General features: G+C 40.7%; 1 protein-coding gene across 3 annotated transcripts; it reads left to right on the top strand.

Annotated features, from left to right (window-relative positions):
• Window positions 1-3: 3 nt before the first annotated feature.
• LOC139620935 (protein bicaudal D homolog 2) lies at window positions 4-18,539 on the top strand. 3 transcript variants are annotated; one of them, XM_071477008.1, is made up of 10 exons: window positions 4-141; window positions 2,118-2,450; window positions 4,689-4,901; window positions 5,093-5,245; window positions 7,077-7,586; window positions 8,880-9,761; window positions 10,377-10,556; window positions 12,470-12,621; window positions 14,407-14,767; window positions 15,922-18,539. In XM_071477008.1, exons 2-10 carry the CDS (start codon window positions 2,199-2,201, stop codon window positions 15,925-15,927), a joined length of 2,709 nt encoding a protein of 902 aa, XP_071333109.1. In that variant the 5' UTR covers window positions 4-141; window positions 2,118-2,198; the 3' UTR covers window positions 15,928-18,539. The 3 variants fall into 3 exon arrangements, with proteins under 3 accessions (XP_071333109.1, XP_071333108.1, XP_071333110.1); XM_071477007.1 differs by lacking the exon at window positions 4-141 and adding an exon at window positions 276-417; XM_071477009.1 differs by lacking the exon at window positions 4-141 and adding an exon at window positions 710-809.
• The last annotated feature ends 900 nt before the right edge of the window (window positions 18,540-19,439 follow it).

The following is a 19,439-nucleotide window of genomic DNA, read 5'->3' as shown; positions in this document are numbered from 1 at the left end:
AGTGTATTATTCACTAATCTTTCGTTATTTCTCTCGTATTTAATGTTTGTTGGTAAAATATTATTATTGTATTCGCTGCATTACTGTCACATTTCTACGTCAGGGCATCAAGCACACGCCAAACCCACGCAAGTGCAGAATGTAAGTAAATTTCTTGCTGTGATTGCATTGCGCTGTTATCTAGCTAGAGGGAGTAAAAGCGCTTTCAGGGTTTCGGCGCGCTTTTGACACTCGACCTCCCGTGAAACGAGAGCCCCGGGTGGGAGGAAGGGAAGCGGCTGTTCACACACCACCGGGCTGGTGCTCCTGGCCACTAGTGTGTTTAGCAACCGTTGCTACTGACAGCCCCCGGAGGACGTGCAACATTAGCGTTTTCGGGGCAACCGGCGAGCCCCATCTTTGAAATAAAGCCAGAGGGTAAGTGGCTGGGTTTTTTGTTAATGGTGGCTATCTTTGGCTAATTAGCTTGTCTGACAGGATCCAAGTGACGTTGCGACAGGAGAACAACCCTGTGAGTTGGGCAGTGGATGTCGTCTATGCTGCTAAGCCTGTGTAAATTTAGCTAGTTACAAAGCTAGCTAGCCAGCTAGCTAAATTCTTCAACCAGACGTTGCTGGTAGCATTGTGGTGTCATTTGCTGTGTACATCGGGCTAAAGCTACTCGCGTTAGCTGTCCGGGGCCGTGTCCTGTTTCCAGACCCGGTGTCGTCTTATATTTTGAGACGTTATCCCTGTCAGAAAATGTTTCGCCCTCTTGGAAGCATCCTACTTTGGAAACAGGTTCAACATATAGGCTACCACGATGTTCAGTAAGTCCTTTAATTTACTAACATATGGTAGTTCGTGGGCTAGGAAAAAGAGATGCGTACGGGACACATCATTTGGCACCGGGACAGCCGGCGCTCGGTGTTTCCATCTTCGGTCAGAGAAGAGGACATGAGGAAATGGGGGGAACTTCGCCCCACCCAGTCAATACGGGTGGTTAAAGTAACATCGATCCATATTGTTCCCACGGCTACTTTGTGGAGGAGACTTAAAGATATGACGCTAACATACTGCCTTATGAGTGTAGCTAACATTTGTAACTATCGACTTATTGTGATAGATGTAACGGTGCTGATGTTGAAAAGCAATAACCTCGATCAGGGATATATGCATCCCAGTTTAATTGTGAAAGCCTGATAACTGTGGCGAGGGTTGGAGTCAGCATTACCGATCTTTAAATACCTTTGGCTAATAAGAGCCCATTTAAAGAGGTGAATAGCAGCAATAGCTAGGTGCAAGCCGAAATTATTTGTTACAATAAGTGGTGGTAGAAGTACACAGTAATTTTACTTAAGTAAAAGTGGCAGTACCACAGTGCAGAAATACTGTTACAACTAAACATGAACATATGTTATCATCAAAATATATCAATAGTGACTCATTACACAGAATGGCCCATTTCAGAATAATTATTGGAATTCATGCATTCATGGGTTTATCACTTAAATTTTGCAGCTGGTAAAGGATGGGCTAATTCTAACTACTTCATAGCCTGCTGGGCAGACTGTGAAGTTTATCTTATCTTATCTATAATAACTTATTTGTTGATAATATAATTGTATTGTTATTCTGAATCTGCAAAATAATTAGTAACTAAATTTATCAAATAAAAGTAGTGTGGTTAAAAAATACAACATTTTACTTTGAAATGTACTGGAATAGATATATAAAGTAGCAGAAAATTGAAATAACTCAAGTAAAGTACAAGAACCTTGGAGTAGTACTGAAGCACAGTACCTGAGTAAATGAACATAGTCACTTTCTATCATTGGTTATAACTGGTAACATATCCAGAGTTAAGATGGCTAGCTGATAGTCACAGGTAATGCATATTTGCAAACTGCATCAGTTAGGTAGTTCATGGCTTGAATTTGCGTAGTGGCCATTTTGGCCTTCTGAGCGTTAGTAGAAGTGTTTTCCCATCCAACCAATCCCAAAATGAATCTTGCCCCATGCAGTTTGCTCAGTTGGTGTCACGATATGATTTACACAAAACCTCTTTGCCATCCTGGCCATTGTTCTAAGCCGTTTATATAACCAGTAACCACCATCTTTGTGTTTTGTTTTTGTAGTCTGGAGTAATGAGAGTGGAGGAGTAAAGGAGGCAGGTGTCCCAGTAGAACATTGGCAGACAAGTAGGCGGCCAGGCAAGGATGCTGGAGGCAGATGCGGACCCAGCAGGTGCAGCAGTGGAAGGAGAGGGGGAAGCAGAGATGGGGAGCAGAGACCTGAAGACTGAGGTGGTGCGGCTGACCCTGGAGCTCCAGGAGGCCACAGAGGAGAAGCTACAGGCAGCCCGTTATGGCCTGGTGGTGCTGGAGGAAAGTTCTGCTCTCAAGCTGAAACACAGGCAGCTTGAAGAGGAGCATGAAGCCCTCAAAGTGGAGCTACAGCAGCTTAAAGAGGTACACCCCAGGCCTTCTAGTAACATTTTTTATATTTAGACAACAAATGGAGTATAGATTTTCTGATCTGTGCTTGTGAAGATCCTCTTCTTTCAGCTTTGCAAGTGGTATTTTCCAATAACTCACTACTGATTTGTGACCATCGTTTTTCACAACACATTTCTTTCACACAGTATTCATTTGATTCATTGTCTTTATAAATAATTGTTTTTATTTTTACATCAAACTAATTTTGCTGTGATGATGTAATGTTTACAACTGAAGCAAGATTTTTTTGTATTCAAATTTTACAGTGACTGTCTGATTAACACTAGTTGAGATGTTCTAATGAACTGCATTTCTTATGTTGGCAGTTTTGATCAGTATTATCTGGTCCAGCATGTATATTGTATTTTCACATGTTTGTGGATGTCACTTTTTCCTTCCATGTTGAAAGAATACTATAGGAGGAATGAACACAATATTGATTGCTGTCTTTGTTGTAATATACTGTTGCATTATTGTGAGACATTATAAACAATGCACATTGGAAGAGTACTATCCTGTCTTTTTATTGTTTTATCTGCTTTATCCTTGCCCAAAAATTGTATTTTGTATGGACAACTGAGGAGCTGCCTTGAGGTGTACCTAGTAGTCCTATAATGATAGCATTGTTGTCTCTTAATATGTACCAGTCAGCTATGACATGAATTTCATTGCTCATCCCTTCATTGCCTTTCAGTAACTGTCTTTCTGCTACCACAGTAGGAGTTCTGTTACAGCTATGACTGCATATTATACTTTCAATAAAGATGTCTGTGATGCAGTCACTTCTGCTCCTGCATGCCATCTGATGCTGATGGCATCAGAGGGAAGACTGTTCAATGATTAAGACAACTTCCTCACCATATCCAGCACTTTCAAAATGCTGCATTTTCTCTGTTCACCTTAAAGTGATTTTGATACGTAAGTGCATAGCATTAAGGATTGAATTAGGTTAGCACCGGATAGTCAAGATAAATAGATTAGCCCAATATGTCAAAGATCAGATTATCATATAATCCATGTCTTTCACATATGTGTGTGAATTGTGACACATGCCTCTCATTGGCTTTTAAAGTTTTAAACAACTTATGTGCTTCCCAGTAATTTTTCAAATTTGCTGCTCCATTTTTTGATTATTGACCATGATGCGGTAAAGCCGACAACCGCCCTGTCAACTGTTTTTACACAAGTAGTACAGTTTGTACAGTTGCACTACTGCTGGCAATTACAGTTTCTCTTTTAAATCTGAATTTTGTGGAAGTATGTATATTAAATGCTTGTGTCATGCTTACACTGACATAGTACTGAATGAATTATGTGTGAGAAGTTTATATTGTTTCCTGATGTATACATTGTCACAAATACACCACAGGGGCATTGAAGGAATTTAAATTGCTCGAACAGGCTTTTAAAAACTGGTTTATGTAAGAAGGTAATCCCATAAAATTCAATCCTGTCCTGTGGGTAGATTTTACAATTCTTCCATCTACCTGTTTAAATTAAAAGGGAAAAAATGTTTAAATCCTTCTTACAGGCAGTTGGACATTTAGCAATAAATCTGTGCCAGAACAACACTTGGTCCACTCCAATGTTTTATAATCACATATCAAGCAAAGCGCTTTAGTTCTGAAGGTGGTACAGAATTTCAGCTATTTTATATAATCTGCATAAAGCTAATTTCTTGGCTGTTTATCTACCTAGGCTTTGGCAGGGTTTTAACAAAGCTGAGTGGACTCATGTTGAAAATTAGCATCATTATATAACTGCACCATGATGCTCAGTTAAGCGTGTTTAGTTGCCTTTGATAGTTTTTTTTGTTTGTTTTTTTTTTCCATCAGTACTCATTGATGCATAATGTGTCAAGGTTACTGATTATGGCAAGCTGTGCATGGAACTACAGTGTTAAGTGTATTCAGCCCACCTTGGCTAGATAAAAATAAACTGTGAAATGTATGGAAGCTGTTGTTAAGGTCTAAGGTTTCTTGTTACCGAACCATAACAGCTATTTCCTAGGTTGGTCATGTTTCAGCTAATAGTTGCCAGGAGAGTCCTATTTAGTTTCCTTTGTTAATTACATTCCTGGTCTTGATATGAGTAGCGCAGCGTGAATGCATTTGTCTTTAAGCACTGCAGATGTTGTTCCATTGTGTAACATACTGTACCTGTCATCCTGCAAGTTTTGCCAATTCCTTGACCCCTTTTGTTTGTGTAAAGGCATTTGCGGATTCTGTGACCAGCCAAAAGCGTGCAGCTGCTGATGGAGAGTGCCGGGAGGAAAGCCTGCTGCAGGAAACTGCCACTAAGGAGGCTGCCATGGCAACCCGCATAGAGGAAGTGCAATCAGAGCTCAAGCAAGCACGCCTTGCTCTGGGCAATGCTCACGCAGAGATCGATAGACTGGGGGTGGTGTCCAACCAGCTAAAGAAGGTATGGTGTAATCAGTACACATTTTTACTGTATACAATCCTGCCCCATCTTTTCATGATGCATAAGAGTGAACCCCTTAATCACTGGAGGATGTATCAGCTGTGTAGTCTCATCCTCAATATATAATTAACTGTGCGTGACATGACTTTGCTATGTGTGCAGTTAAAATTTTGTGTGGTTGTGTTCCACAGGAGTGTGAGTGTCTGGAGGCAGAGAAGGGCCATCTGAGGGATGAGGTGAAGGAATATAAAGTACGTGAGCTACGCCAGTTGCAGGACAATGGCGAGCTTGAAGAAGAAAACATATCTCTGCAAAAACAGGTGTCAGTACTCAAGGAAAACCAGGTCAGTTATTACTCAAGCTACAGCATTACACATGACATTAAAGTTCTATCTACTGGCTGTATTTGTAAATGAGAGAGGGGTTAAAGAATAAAAATTGTAGCCATCTAGAATGAATAGCATTAAACCTAAGTATTTGTACAACTGTGTAATTACAATAGGTGGAAACAGAAGTTTATATGAACATTGACATTATTTTCCTAAATTTGTTTTTGGGTTTGTACTGTATAGTTTTTGTGTGAGTTAAGTGCATATAGGTGGTTGTACGATTCCACCATTTGGTCGTTGCTGTAGTGCTCAACCTTTTGCATTTACTTTTCCTGAATGAGATTAAAGCTGATCTGCATGCCACAAACTCCCCCTCCCTATTTGTTAACAAAGCCTCGCAACCGGGTTACGGAATTCCCAGATTGGCTGCCTCCCTTGAGAGTCCAATGAAACATTTTGCTGGCAATATGCTGCAGAAAATAAATAATTATAGTTGCAAGTAGCATTATGGCAAACAGGGTCCAATCTAGTAATTTCATGATTCACAAGCGATTGCGGGACACTAAATGTCAGACTATCTCTAATGTTCTGGATGAATTTTAGAAATGATGTATTGCCCCAGATACATATTATTATGTTTTTGTACTTTTAGCTGAGAAGAAACTGTCAGTCAGAAATCGTGAAGCAGTCAGCAACTGACAGGGCTATGTTCAAGGCCAGATAAGCGCGAAATGCCTGTTAATGGGTGAGATTTTACAGGCAGCATTTAGTTATGTTGGAAGATGCTTTAAATTTACCACAGTGTTGTGAACTACTGAATACATGTCACATGCATGAGATGTTAGCTTGCCCATGCTGCAGAGCAGCACTTAACATAGTTAAAATGCTTAATAACACAACTGGTACAACTGAAAACTACTAAGAAGGCCACACTATCAGAACACTATCTTTGAAGTTACACATATAAATCTTGAATTACAGATCTAAATGCTTTTATGTATTAAAAACTGTCACCATTACAGTTCTTTCATGTAGGTCCATGTCGTTACCCATTTACTTCTTACAACAGGATGCTGTGCAGGTAACATCAATGTCTTTTGAATTTAAGAGAATACAGGGAGTTATGAAAAACTCATATCTTACTCTATATATGCTGAAGATTCTGCACAGAAATGCTGCGTACTGCATGATGAAGGATGTTCAGAATTTGTGTGGGTTGTTATGTAAAACTTAAGACTTAGGATTCTTGAGGGTGTGAGACAAGTGCTTCCAAATGCAGACGGTCCTTCTGTGTATATTGAAGCTCTGCCAAGACAAATTGTCCATGACTAGTTCTAAATGTAGCAGAAACTTGTTTGTGAGTGCATGACCTTTTTATTGACTTTTAGATAGCACCTAGCCTTACCCCCACAGCCTCTGGTGTCAAAAATATTTTTTGTTGTTTTAGATGAAACTCCTAAACAATCAAAGTACTGTCAGTTGTACACCAACGTATCCAATGTGACATGTTGATCTTATTTAAAAAGAATAGACATTTAATGTTATTTTATGATAGTGTAAAGACTCTGAACTAATGAACTTCATTTATTAAATAGAAACATTATTTAACAATGTAAATTATAATAGGTGGTGATAATGAAATTGTCACCACCAATTATAATTTCCCTTGGAGTTGCCATTTTTCTACCCAGGCCACCTAGGTGTGTGGCTGTAACACTATTGTACTGAATGCATTGGTATATTTGCATGTTGGGGCTAGAATTTGTATATATATCTGTTACATAAAAACACAAAGAAACACTTACATATAGACTTTCATGCAGTCACGCTCCTTATCACATTTCAGGTTGAGTTTGAATCGATAAAGCTGGAACTGACCCAGAAGAATGAGGAGCAGGATGACCTGCGAGCTCAGCTGGAGGAGGCAGCAAGGCTGAGGGAGATAGCAGAGATGCAGCTGGATGAGGCCCTGGAAGCCCTGAAGGAGGAGAGGGAGCAGAAGAACAGTCTGCGGCGAGAGCTCTCTGCTCTGACCCTTAACCCCTTTGAGGCAGTGGGGAACCTGGAGCTCCATTTGGAGCAGCTGGATGACAGCCAGGAGGAGGGCCAGAGGGGAGAGGGAGTAGGTGAGGGAGAGGACCAGGACAGTGGCTATAATAATGGTCCTGGGTCTGCTCCCGGTTCTGCTCACCCTCCTCACTTGGGGGGCTCCAAAACTAATGGCCTCATCCATCGCTGCTCTACTCCACACAACAATGACGTATTCCTGCGTGCTCCAGCTTCTGGGCTGGTGTCAGACCTCCTGAGTGAGCTACACTTTTCCGACAGTCAGAAACTGAAACAGCAGCTCCTACAGGTAGGCAACTGGACAATATGTACCACTCTTTAAAATGTATTAGTATGTTTAAATTATGGAAGTGCATGGTCAAAAATGACTGCCACAAAATCATGTCGCCAGGCTTATATGTGATTTAGAGAATGAGATGGAAGAAAAACTAAAATTGTTTTATTCCTTTTTTATCTTGAAATGATCAGCAGATTTCCTGTTTGTTTTACTATGGGATACCTTGTGTGCAATTTGCATTTGCAAGATAAAAGGAGCGGGTTAACCGTCTGGGGTGTTTGAACATTCATTAAATTCAATACTACCACAATCATCAGGTGTAGGTCAGGTGTAAGTCAAATTCAAATGTCAGAAAACCTCTAATAAAAGTGAATATTAGTTTTAATATTAGAATTTTTTGGTTTTGCAAATTTGCCTGTGTATAACAGGATCTTCTGGTGCCAGTTAGCTTTTAGCACTATTAAGAAGACTTTTAAAATAATGCAGTAGTTAGAATTTATATATTTTTTACATCCACTTAGAGCTTTAGACAGTGATGAATGAGAACAAAATGGCTTCTTCATAATGGTAATGTAGTGCATGTAGCCTGTATACTGTTGCTGATACTATTTTTCCATTAACACGGAGCACGGTGTTGTTGAAATGAGTCTTAGATGAAAACATCTGTTCTAACTAAACTAACTTAAACTCTGTCACCCTTTGTTGAGCCGAGTAGTGAGATTCTCTTACAGGTTAGTTTGTGTGACAAAACTGTTGACAGGGATGTCTGCTGCTTCCTGCTCTAGACCACATCCGCTGTGTGTTAGTGTGTTGGCCTGTCTGTATTAATAAAAAACACCTGGCACTACACTGCATACTCTACTTATCCAAGCAATTTAGTGAACTCCCACACTATACAATTGCGCTCACAAATTATAGGCAGTCAAGAAAACTGAGGATGTCCTGAACTGTCATGCCTGTCTGTCTGAAGGAAATATATTATTTATGATGCACTTAAATTGGGGGTTGGGTAACCCTACCCACCAGATGTTGAGTGTGTGGAGCGGAATCAGGTCAGCCTCTGTTTTACATTAAAAATGCATTAAGAGTAAAGGGGGATGAGGGGAAAATTTGAGAGAGTTATAGAGAGCTGTCCTTTTGTTTTATAGAAAATAATCAAGACTAAGTATAGAGCTATCACCCTGGCTTAGACCTGAAATGTATTATTATTTTACTATTGGACAGCTTCAAGTGATTTTATCAAATTTAAGACGTCTATGTTCCCCACAGGAGTTTGATCTTTTGTGTATGTGTGTGTCTACCCAGGCAGAACGAGAGAAGTCCAGCCTGGCTAGCAAAGTGGAGGAACTGCAGATGCAGCTGGTAATGTCCAAACAGGCGCTCAGTCAGCAAGAGGACAAGGTTGGCTCTCTCACCCAACAGCTGGAGGCTGTGCAGAGCAGCCAGCAGCACAACCAGGATGCAGATGACAGGGGAGATGATGACACAGAGATTGGAGATGGAGGGAATGGCGTCTTTGACTATGAGGTAGACACCAAGAGCAAGGAGGTGCTGGAGGCGCGCATGCGTTCAGCCAGCGAAGAGCTTCTGAAGCTTCGAGATGAACTGTCTCAGGCAGGAACTCGTTATAACACTCTGGAGCAGCGATACAAGCAGGAGAAGGATCGCTGGAGGGCAGAGGCCCAGGAGCTGGCTGACAAGATCCGGCAGTGCATCAAGTCCAGTAAACAAGACCAGGAGCGCATCGGTGAGCTGGAGAAGGAGATTGGAGCCACACGAAAAGTGGCAATTGATTCAGAGGGGCACTTGAGTGTTGCCCAGGAAGAGCTGCTGGCCTTCTCTGAGGAGCTGTCCAACCTCTATCACCACATCTGTGTGTGCAACAACTTGACACCCAAACGGGTCACCCTGGACTATTACCGTGATAGTGCCAGGGCAAGTGGTGGAGGAAGCAGTGCAAGAAGATCACACCATGTCTATGCCCAGCACACCGCCCAGAAGAAGCCACGAGCCAATGACATGTTCATCTCCAAAGCTGCAGCATTGCAGTTTATGGGTGAGGTGGACAGTGCAGGAGCCAGTGCAGACTCTCCGAATTGCCCTGGGTCCCCCACCCTCGATTTCAGGGACCCCTCCAATGTCCGCAACTTGGTAGCAGTCATTCGTTGCCAGATCAAACACCTCTGGGTAAGACAGTACTGCTTATCACTGAGTGCTATTCTACCACTTGATTGTTTGTGAACTGAAAGTTTTAACCGATGCACATTCTCTAACTCCCTCTTTGTAGCCTGATCAGTGAAAGCCTGTCTTTTGTTCTGGGGAAAGGCATTTCCTCCTGCACAAATTTCTTGCTGAACTTAATGCTCAGCTCAGACTGTTAAAAGTAGCTGAGAGGCTCCCATGTCTGTACAAATCCATTGCCTAGTGTGGGCTTTGTTGACACGTGCATGTGGGTTTGAATGGATTGGATTATCAGGGGTCAAAGTTGTGTTGTGGCTTCCACTACATAGAATCCTTTCAGAAAACACAAGTGTCTAGAACACTCATATTTAAAATCACATATAGTTGCTCTTGTTTCTTCATTTCTGAAGATGAATTTCACAGATTTGGAACATTTTAAACAGATTGTTTCATTTTCACTGTTGTTAATAATGGGATTTTTAGATATGCAAAACTATGTACTCTTTATAGAACAATTTTTTTTCCTATGCTGAAATTACAACAAAAATTACAATTACAACAGTTAAGAAAAAAATCACACTTATCTCACTTTTATGAATAAGTGTCTTTATATTCTCTCAGGTGGCAGTGGACCTGTGTCGTCAGAGGGGTGCAATGCCTTACTCGGGGCTCAGCAGCAGCGGAGAGGCAGAGCGGGACGCTGAGAGCCTCTTGGAGGAAGTACTAAAACTCAAGTCCCTTCTCAGCACCAAGAGGGAACAGATTGCTACCCTCAGGACTGTCCTCAAGGCTAACAAACAGGTAGGTCAAACCACGGCTTGTTAAAAATGTTGCCGTTAATTCTGATAGTTTCGCATTGCAAAACAATGACGTCAAACTCGTGCATCTACACTACTGGTAACATGCAACAAGGAGTCATGGCAGAGAGGAAGAATCGGTCCAAAGCGTGGCTTCACTTCACAAAGAAAGACAACAGTCCTAGTTGTAATGTCAGTAAATGGTTATTTTAAGTAAGTGTTGAAACACAAGCAATATGCTAAAACATCTTTTTATGCAACATGGATTTAATTTCCACTAATGGCTCTTATTTGACACTACACACGAGTGCCACTGATTTGCGTGTGCTGCAGTAACTGAGCCCCCACTTAGCTAGTGTCTGCCAATCGTCTGCATGTGAGGCATTTCAGGAACATCAGTAAATTGTACCATCTACTGAAAGTCTGCATGTGAGGCATTTAGGGGACATTTGTAAATTGTAGGTACAGAAAATAACCTGGGTTACACTCTCCCCCTTTAAACTGCATGAGTCTGTGTATGCACATCGGTCACATGCTGCGCCACCCAGCACCACAAGTAAATTCTCAACCTGTGGGAAACACTGCGTCCATTGCAGAGGGTAAATATCCTACGTTATAATAACATTAGCAACACGCAGGCAGGCTTAGCAGATTCTTTTTCTTTGACTAAGAAAACCTAAATGAAAAGGAATGCATTACAAATATGCTCTCATTTCATCCACACACACATGCCCTTTTTCTACTCTGTTTCTACACTGTTTGGACTCAGAGATGATAAAACAGCTGTTTTGATGCCGAAAACCTGTGTGGGCCTACTTTTTTACCACACAGGGAATTGAACGTGAAGGGAGTTGATTAGGATTTGGACTGATAATCAATAGCAGAATCGATAATTATATCAACCTGAGCTGTCAAGGACTACAAGGCAGCCCTCTAATGTCCAAGATCAAAGTGCAGTTCATTGGTAGCTTGCCATTGAAAATAAGCTTTCCTTTCTCCATTTTAGTTTACTCCTCAGTCATTTCTCTATATGTACAAGAAGAACCTGATAGGATTGTCTGTTATGAAATTTAGTCTTTCTCCTGCCTCATGGAAAAAAACTGACCAAATTTAGTATTTTCGATATTAAGATGATTGTCCTGTCCTGTTAAAGTAAGAGAGCAAGTCCTCTTCTTCAGTCTTATCCGTGCATAATCTTCACATAAGCAGTGTGTACCTGTATGATCAGTGTCCTGTCTAGACAGTCCCCTGTACTCCCATGGTTCTGCACCTTGAGTACAGTGTGAGGTTGAACTCCTCTTCCCCCCTCCCCTTTCCTGCACCTCAAGCACTGCATGACCTGCTTCTGTCTTTCCCTGAGCTGTCACTCTCCCTTTTACTCACACACACATAAACACTCAAGATAATCTGCTTGGCAGGGCCATGCTCACATACAGTAGTTTACTTTCTCAAGTCTGATTTCTTGGACTGTTTGTGCCTGTGATGTTCTTATGGCATTTACATGTGGGACTTATGCAATGATGATTGTATTCAAGTCACAGATGTGTAAAAGGTGCTCACATGGGAAGGACAAACTGAGGCTCAGGCCTTCGGCTATGTACTGTTATCAGAATCGAAGCAATGTTTTTTCATTGACCTTCAAAGCTCTGATACAAATCTCTGTAAAACAGAGGACATGTTGTAATCTCATAGAATAGGAAAACAGAGACATTAATAATGTCACTTATAGCTTGTTTGATCAGCAACACTTCCTGTGTATGATGATGCCATCAGTTTGAAATATGTGTACTATTAACATATTATGTCTGTTCTGTACAAATCCTGCGTGATAATATGTACTTCAAACCCCACTTTGAAGGAGTAATGGAGGTGGTATGTTAGCATATGATGGTGTAATTGTATTTTTTGTCAATGTAGACTGCAGAGTTGGCCCTGTCCAATTTGAAGACCAAGTATGAGACAGAGAAGAGCATGGTGTCAGAGACAATGATGAAACTGCGGAACGAGCTCAAAGCCCTGAAGGAGGATGCCGCCACCTTCTCTTCACTCCGAGTCATGTTTGCTAGCCGGTAAGATTTCCTTTTTATGTCTGACAAAAAAGTGTTGTATTTAGTGTTTTTTAAATGGAAAAAATGACTTGCATTTATTTTGTCTTGTGACAAAGATTTTTTTTTATTGCTTGAAAGTTTCTTTTAATTGAAACATGTTAGTTAGCTCTGATTGTCTGGTCTTTGCATCTTTGCTACTGTTCTTCATGCTTAGTAATGGTGCTCTTGTTGTGGTACAGCTTTTGCTACCACTCATGTAATAAGCTTAATACGCTTATTACGCCTGTGGACAATCCACTGGTTCACGTGAAGATTACGAACCACATGCTCTGCCCTGTGCCGACCGGGGAGGAGCCCAGGACAGATTTGTCCCATCAAGCCAGGTCACCTTAGGGAAGGAGAAGCCTCATGTTGGTGGAAGATGGGTGGGACGTTAGATAGTATGGGAAGGTGCTATCAAGGGTTAAACCTCACTAACTAATGACTAACCTCTTCTGAGCATCAGTTGGCATGGTGATGGTTTGGAGGAGTGCTTTTGTAATGGGTTGAGTGATTGAGCTAATTGTTTTTTTTCTGTTTTTTTTTTTTTTTTGCAATATACTGCAGGAATATTTGCATTTTTGTTTGTTATTAAATGCTAGAAAATCTTCTTAGGTTGCATTAGACTGTCTAGGCCCTCTCCAGACAGTTATGAGCTGGCATTTGATTATCCTTAAGAAGGATTGGAGAACAGACAGTGGTCAAGGACTCCTGTCTGTTGCAACAGGCTAAAGATTACAGCTTAAAAAGGTCCCCTTTGCTTATAATTAAGTTTTGTGGTGCCATCATGTGGATAACTGGAGTGACTGCAATTCTACAGTGTATGACAGAGGTCACTAATGGGCGGACTGCCATTCGGATCTGGACTCAGACGCCATCCTATCCTGACCTATTTAGCTTTGACGGAGCATTTCTGTCTAAACCAGCACAGATTTTCTAGACTTTATGGTACTGGTCATGTGATGTGACCAGTCATGTGTGTTCTTATTGTTGGCATCTTCACATGTATTTAACAAGATTTTTTGGCACCAGCTTCTCAAATATTGAGCGTTTATGGATTTCTCTGTGATCCAAAAAAAACATAACCAGTGTCACTCAATTTGTCCTCTGACGATATTTGTGAATTATTCTAGTAGATTTAACAAGTAATTTATTAATGAAAAACACTGCTAGATTAATCAAGTAATAATTAAAATAATATTTAGTTTTAATCGTAGTGTTTGGTCACAGATGGTGTTAAAAATTTGTGCCTCACACACCATGGCCTAGTCCACATGTACACAGGTATTTGCTTTTCAGCCTTTCCTTCACATGCAAACTGCATCTTATGTCACTGAAAACAGATCTTTTGAAAAATTACTGTTTTCAGTGTTGTTCAGTGTAGATGGGGAAAACTGACTTTTGGCTTGTGATGTCATTATTGTTAGCCTACCTGAACCAGTAATAACTTCTTTTCTGGCTTCTGACTGGTCAACATGGCTTTACAATTAGGGTTATACTGCTGCCTGTTGGTTTGGCATGCTCTTGACAGTGCTTGACTTTTGGTTTTGCGTTTTCATGTGAATATAGATTTTTTTTTTTTTTTTAAAGAATGAAGGAGAAAAAGATATTCTTTAATAAACGTGTGTGTGTGTGTGTGTGGGTGGGTGGGTGTGGTCTAGGCCTACAAGTCATGTTTAACGTGTGTTGTGTCTTTGGCTTTGTACTCTAATTTGGTCTTGCCTGCTTGTGCACGTTGCATCTTTTCATTGTGTGTGCATCTCTCAGGTGTGACCAGTATGTCACCCAGCTGGATGAGATGCAGAGGCAGCTGGCAGCCGCCGAGGATGAGAAGAAGACCCTGAATTCTCTGCTGCGTATGGCCATCCAGCAGAAATTGGCTCTTACTCAGCGTCTGGAGGACCTGGAGGCCCCTCTGTCTCCCCACAGCTTGAACAGCAGCCCTCGCCGCTCCCGAGCCAAAGAACTGGCCACCAAGTCAGGCAGGGCCCCTCGGAGTCCCCGAAGCAGTCCGGCACGCCCCCCACTGAGGAGCAGTCCACGGGCTAGCCCAGTTCTTGGCAGCAGCGTTTCCGGCATGGCCACGCACCACCTGCGAGCTCTAACACGAAGCCTCCACACAAGCCCTGTAAGAACCCCTCTCTCTCTTAGTCCTGACAACCACATCCAGACAAGCAGCCGGTCTCGTAGAGGCAAGGGTCTCCCAAGAGATGCCACTTTCATTAGAAGTCATAGTGTCAGTGATGTTTATTACGTAGCGTCGAGTCCTGGCTACTCCCTGACACGTAAAGGTTCCAGCAGTTCTGTGAACAGTGACATAACGGTCAAAGCACAAGTCAGTGATTCAAGAAAGGGTGCATCAGGCCGGAGGGCTTCAGTCCCTGCACGTGAGGACACCTTCATCACAACTCGTGTCGTACCTTCCTCTTCCACTATGCTTAAGTCTTCTTTGTTTTCTTCATCCACAGATAATCTAACCTCTTCCAAAGCTTTGCGAGTTTATCCTAACAGATCTGAAGCATGGAGTGAAAGTAAACAAAAGCCTGATATCAAACCAAACGTAGATACTTCTGTGCGAAGAAAACAACCATTGGCTCCCAGGTCTAATTCTGTACAGACAGCAGCTGCATGCCGTAACACATTTCAGTCAGACTCGGTCTCTTCTCAGTTGAATGCTAAATCTTCAGGGGCCCTGACAACCACATCTCCCTCTGTTCACAATCCACCTGGTAAGACCAGGATGACTGGAGTGTGCAGAGAGTCAAGACGTAGATTAGCCACCTCCACAAATAGAACCATTGAGGAATCACACACTAATGTCAGTAAGAGTTCTGGTAATAAAGCTCAGACCACATCTGGCAGGGCCCGCAGCTCACACTCGAAATCATCTCGCAGGCGATGAGATGAAGTAGCCAGAGGATTTATGCTCTATACTAAACTAATTTATCTATAACTATACATTATGTTAGAAATATTAAATAAGCTATATAGTTATTATATAAAATATCTAATAAACTGTCATTAATATTTGGAACAATCACTTGTGTTTTTGCACAATTTTTTTAGTACTAATTCTGATTGGGGCTAAAAAAATTATTTTTACTATTTTAATTATACATTTTTCTTTAACCAAACGCCCCTAATTTGCTGATCCTTTATATGTTGTATTGATCTGTTGATCCTTATAAAATTCCCTCACCTTTTTAAGTTAATTTAAATTTTTATTTTTTTTGTGTTAAACTAAATGTTTTCTTTTGTCTCTGTCTCACCCTGTCTCTGTAGCGCTGAAACACTCCTTCCATTACTCCAAACCCCTTCTTCTCCATAAGGACCTGTCTTCATGTTGACTCCCTGGCTCCCTCCTCCTTTCCTGACTCAAGACATCCTGTCCATCCCAGATACGATGCTACATTCCTCACTCTACCCACCAGAACCATGGATTAAAAAAATAGTAAAAAAGAAAAAAAAATCTCTCATCCAGCCCTCTTGGTCTTCTCTGCTTGGAGCAGAGAAACCTGCATGCAGCCTGGAGAAGGATGAAGAGACAAATGTGCTGCTCATTGCTCTGTGAAGTCATTGACTGTATCTTGTCCAAAGTGGTTCCAACTTCATCTGGTCTTGTTCAGGGCTGTATGTTGTGGTGAACCACTTACAGTATTTATTCCAAAATGAGACTTTTCATGTACAGTATTACTGTCCTCAGTCTTTGATTCAAGGCTATAATCTGTTTTAAGGCTGTATATCTTGACACTCTTGCCTTTAGTCTGGCATCCTAGTCAGGCCTGTCCTGTGTCTTTTAGTGTCTGTAAGTTATTAGATCATCTGTGATAGACGTCCCAGGTAGTGATTTTTATAGAACAATGCAGCCTTACTAAAATAATTGCTATCCTTAAAGTAGAAAGTTTGCTATAGTCTTGAGGTTTCTCCCTGTTACTGGTGGTACAGTTACATGCCCTTTCTTATCTATCCCGTGACATGTCTGGCTCTTTGGCTTCAGCCACACCCTTTAACTAGAGGTCAGTAAACACGCCATTTCATTGATGGAAATATATCAGCCATAAGTTCACCACCTCAGGTCAAACACCGAGTAATCAGATACATGATTTGGGAGATATTAAATGTGCATCTTACTTTGCAAGCTATGCAGACCAAGTCAGGACAGTGCCTGTATTCTTCCTGCTGTTCTTTAGGATCAGGGTAGGTTTTTGAAACTTCCCTTCACTTGCAGTCAACAGTGGCTGGCTGCAGTCATTTTATAACAGCCATTTAACATCTCTCACAGTAATCAGCTTTGGGAATTTATCTGTGGGTGCGTAGTGACACAAGCGCAAACATCACATTGGCTGATAATGTACTCATCTGCGTGTGGAGCTGTGGGTTTTAAAAGACACGGGCTCATATAAGTGAAAAAAATTTACCTGGCTTTGTTTTCACCAGAACTAATACTAACCTGATGGGCCATGCTCATTTCTGTTGATTGCAAAGTTATAATAACTTCCCATTCTGCTTCTGCTTTTTATCACTCGAGCTTAGCAACGATCCTCATGTTTTGTATACCATCATTTAATGTCACCATGCTCATGTGTGCTACCAAAGTAAGCATGTAATGAAGTAGTGTTACCCACAGCAAACAGTTTCTTCTCCTATGGCTACAGCATCCATTGTTTTCATTTAGGAATGCTAATAGTGCTGGCAGGCTGCTGATAGGGTTGCTGCTTATAGAAAAGTTAAATAACAATAATGTCCTGTAAGCATCACACAGTGCTTTACATCTTGCAGCCCACTATGACTTACAACAATAAATAAATAAATTCAATTTAAGAAATTAAAATGTTTCAAAATGAGAAAGAAGGAAGAAGAAAGAAAAAAATAAACTTTTTTTTTTTTTAACCATGTAAACACATGTTCGTTGATAGGCAGAACATGAGTTGCTTATAGAGTATTTTGATGCCAGGGCTGTGATTTGAGATCGGCATTGCATATGTCAACATTGGCACTGTAACACCACCTGTCTGATTTAGTGCAGTTTAAATTCAAATTGAATTGATCTGATGTGACCAATTATGACCTTTAGACCACATTTGGAAATGGATGTTTGAAAAATCATAACTGAGTGCAAGAAAATGTTGACATCACTTTTTTTAAAAGCTCAATTGTCCTGTGGTTTAGTGAAAGAGGCCACATCCTGCTGATTAATTTCTTTTTTAATTATTATTTTTAGTGCCTTGGTTTTGACCTTGTCTGTTGTTTTTAGACAACATCACATTTTCTAAATAGAGGCTACTCTAACACTGTAGTTGTGATTTTTTTTTTTTTTTTTTTTTTTGAAGGTATGTTTATCTGCTTTTGAGGAATCTCAGTGAGCAGTGTTAGCACTGAATAAAGTGATATCTCATTTTGGTAAAATATTTTCTCTTTTAAGCTAGCATGCCTTGTATGAACTCATTGGTATTAACTAATGAATGATTTGACATGAGCTCCCCCTGAATTAATGGTCACCATCTGTATTTAACATATGTACAACATTACAATAAGGTTTTAAAACGATAATACTAAGTTGGTCTGCCAGGGGGAGCTGGACTGTTTACAGTTGACTGTTCATTAACTCATGCTGAAAAGTGAAAATATTTTGACTTAATGTCATGTTGCTTTGAAGGTTGTAAATGGATTTTTTTGATCTATTTAATTCTCTGTGCAGATGTGTGTATAATTTAATTACCATTGTTGTATAATATTTTACCTGTATTTATGTGGTCTGCATTCTGTGTAAATTGTTCTAGAAGACGACATGCACACACTCCTCATAACACATTTGGTGGTCCTCAACTTTTTATGTGTATGCAAGTTGACCCTTCATTGACCTGTTTTGTCATGAAGAATAAAAACAAGCCAACACTGTAGATTGACTGTGGTCTTTTGAGTGACTCTTATTGTTTGATGTAAAGTAAAGTTGTTGATGATTACATTCGCTATCTCTGTGCTGCGTCATGGTAAATGCTCGTTCTAAAGTGTTGATGGATTTTCTTTTGTAGTAGGGAGAAAATAAAGAGCCTAGTAGTCTAGGTGCTATCTTTGACAACTGAATTATGCAACATGCTGAATTATTCATTTTAGTATATATCAACGTTGTTCACAATTAACCGATTAACCATTGACTGACTGCGCCCCAGACTATCTCCGAATAAAAATATCAGTATTGTGGGAGCAGTAGCCTTATGGGGTTTATGGGTTTAATTAGTCTCAAAATGCGAGGGTTAGGGTTTAAAACATCTTAATTAAACATTTTCAAATGAACAGGTTGTTGAACACTAATAATTACAAGCAGCACACTTTACAAAGATAATACAAATAGTAAACCTAGTGACCCTAACCCTAACCCTTTTCAAAGTAGGTGGTGGGCCTCAGTGGAGGGGCTCCCCACAGTTTCTGGAAGGCTAAGTGAATGTTAGGGAAATAATATATAGGAGATCACGTAAATTATCTTAAATTTGTGTGATTTGGTTAAAAAGATAGTTCAGAGATACAGTGGTTTTGGGAAATTTAACTGTGTTTCCCACTTTCTCAAAGTCAGAAACTAATGAAAGCCTCAGGACAGATCTTTTCTATGTATTTGGTTTAGTCTCAAGTTATGTCAAACAGCAGTATTAGGCTAACTTGGTTCACTTGTTGAGTGTCTATGGGATGAAATAACATAATTATGATTCCCATCCAGGAAATGAGCTAAACAAAAAAATTAAACTAAGGTGGGGTGAGGGGGTGCCTCTTTTCTGGGAGGTCCACCGTCTCAGACTTTGACTCAG

This window comes from Trachinotus anak, unplaced genomic scaffold (genome assembly GCF_046630095.1).
Source record: "Trachinotus anak isolate AG129_WGS33_773 ecotype Australia unplaced genomic scaffold, CSIRO_AGI_Tana_v1 ptg000004l, whole genome shotgun sequence".
NCBI classification, from domain to species: domain Eukaryota; kingdom Metazoa; phylum Chordata; class Actinopteri; order Carangiformes; family Carangidae; genus Trachinotus; species Trachinotus anak.
Note: the sequence above shows the minus strand (reverse complement) of the source record. Positions and strands in the feature narration are given on the sequence as shown.

Bases quoted from the DNA above. Each gene is read 5' to 3' on its own strand.
- LOC139620935 (XM_071477008.1), top strand. From the start codon at position 2,199: ATGCTGGAGGCAGATGCGGACCCAGCAGGTGCAGCAGTGGAAGGAGAG. The intron at 4,902-5,092 runs GTATGGTGTAAT...TGTGTTCCACAG, and splicing joins TGTCCAACCAGCTAAAGAAG to GAGTGTGAGTGTCTGGAGGC. The intron at 12,622-14,406 runs GTAAGATTTCCT...TGCATCTCTCAG, and splicing joins CGAGTCATGTTTGCTAGCCG to GTGTGACCAGTATGTCACCC.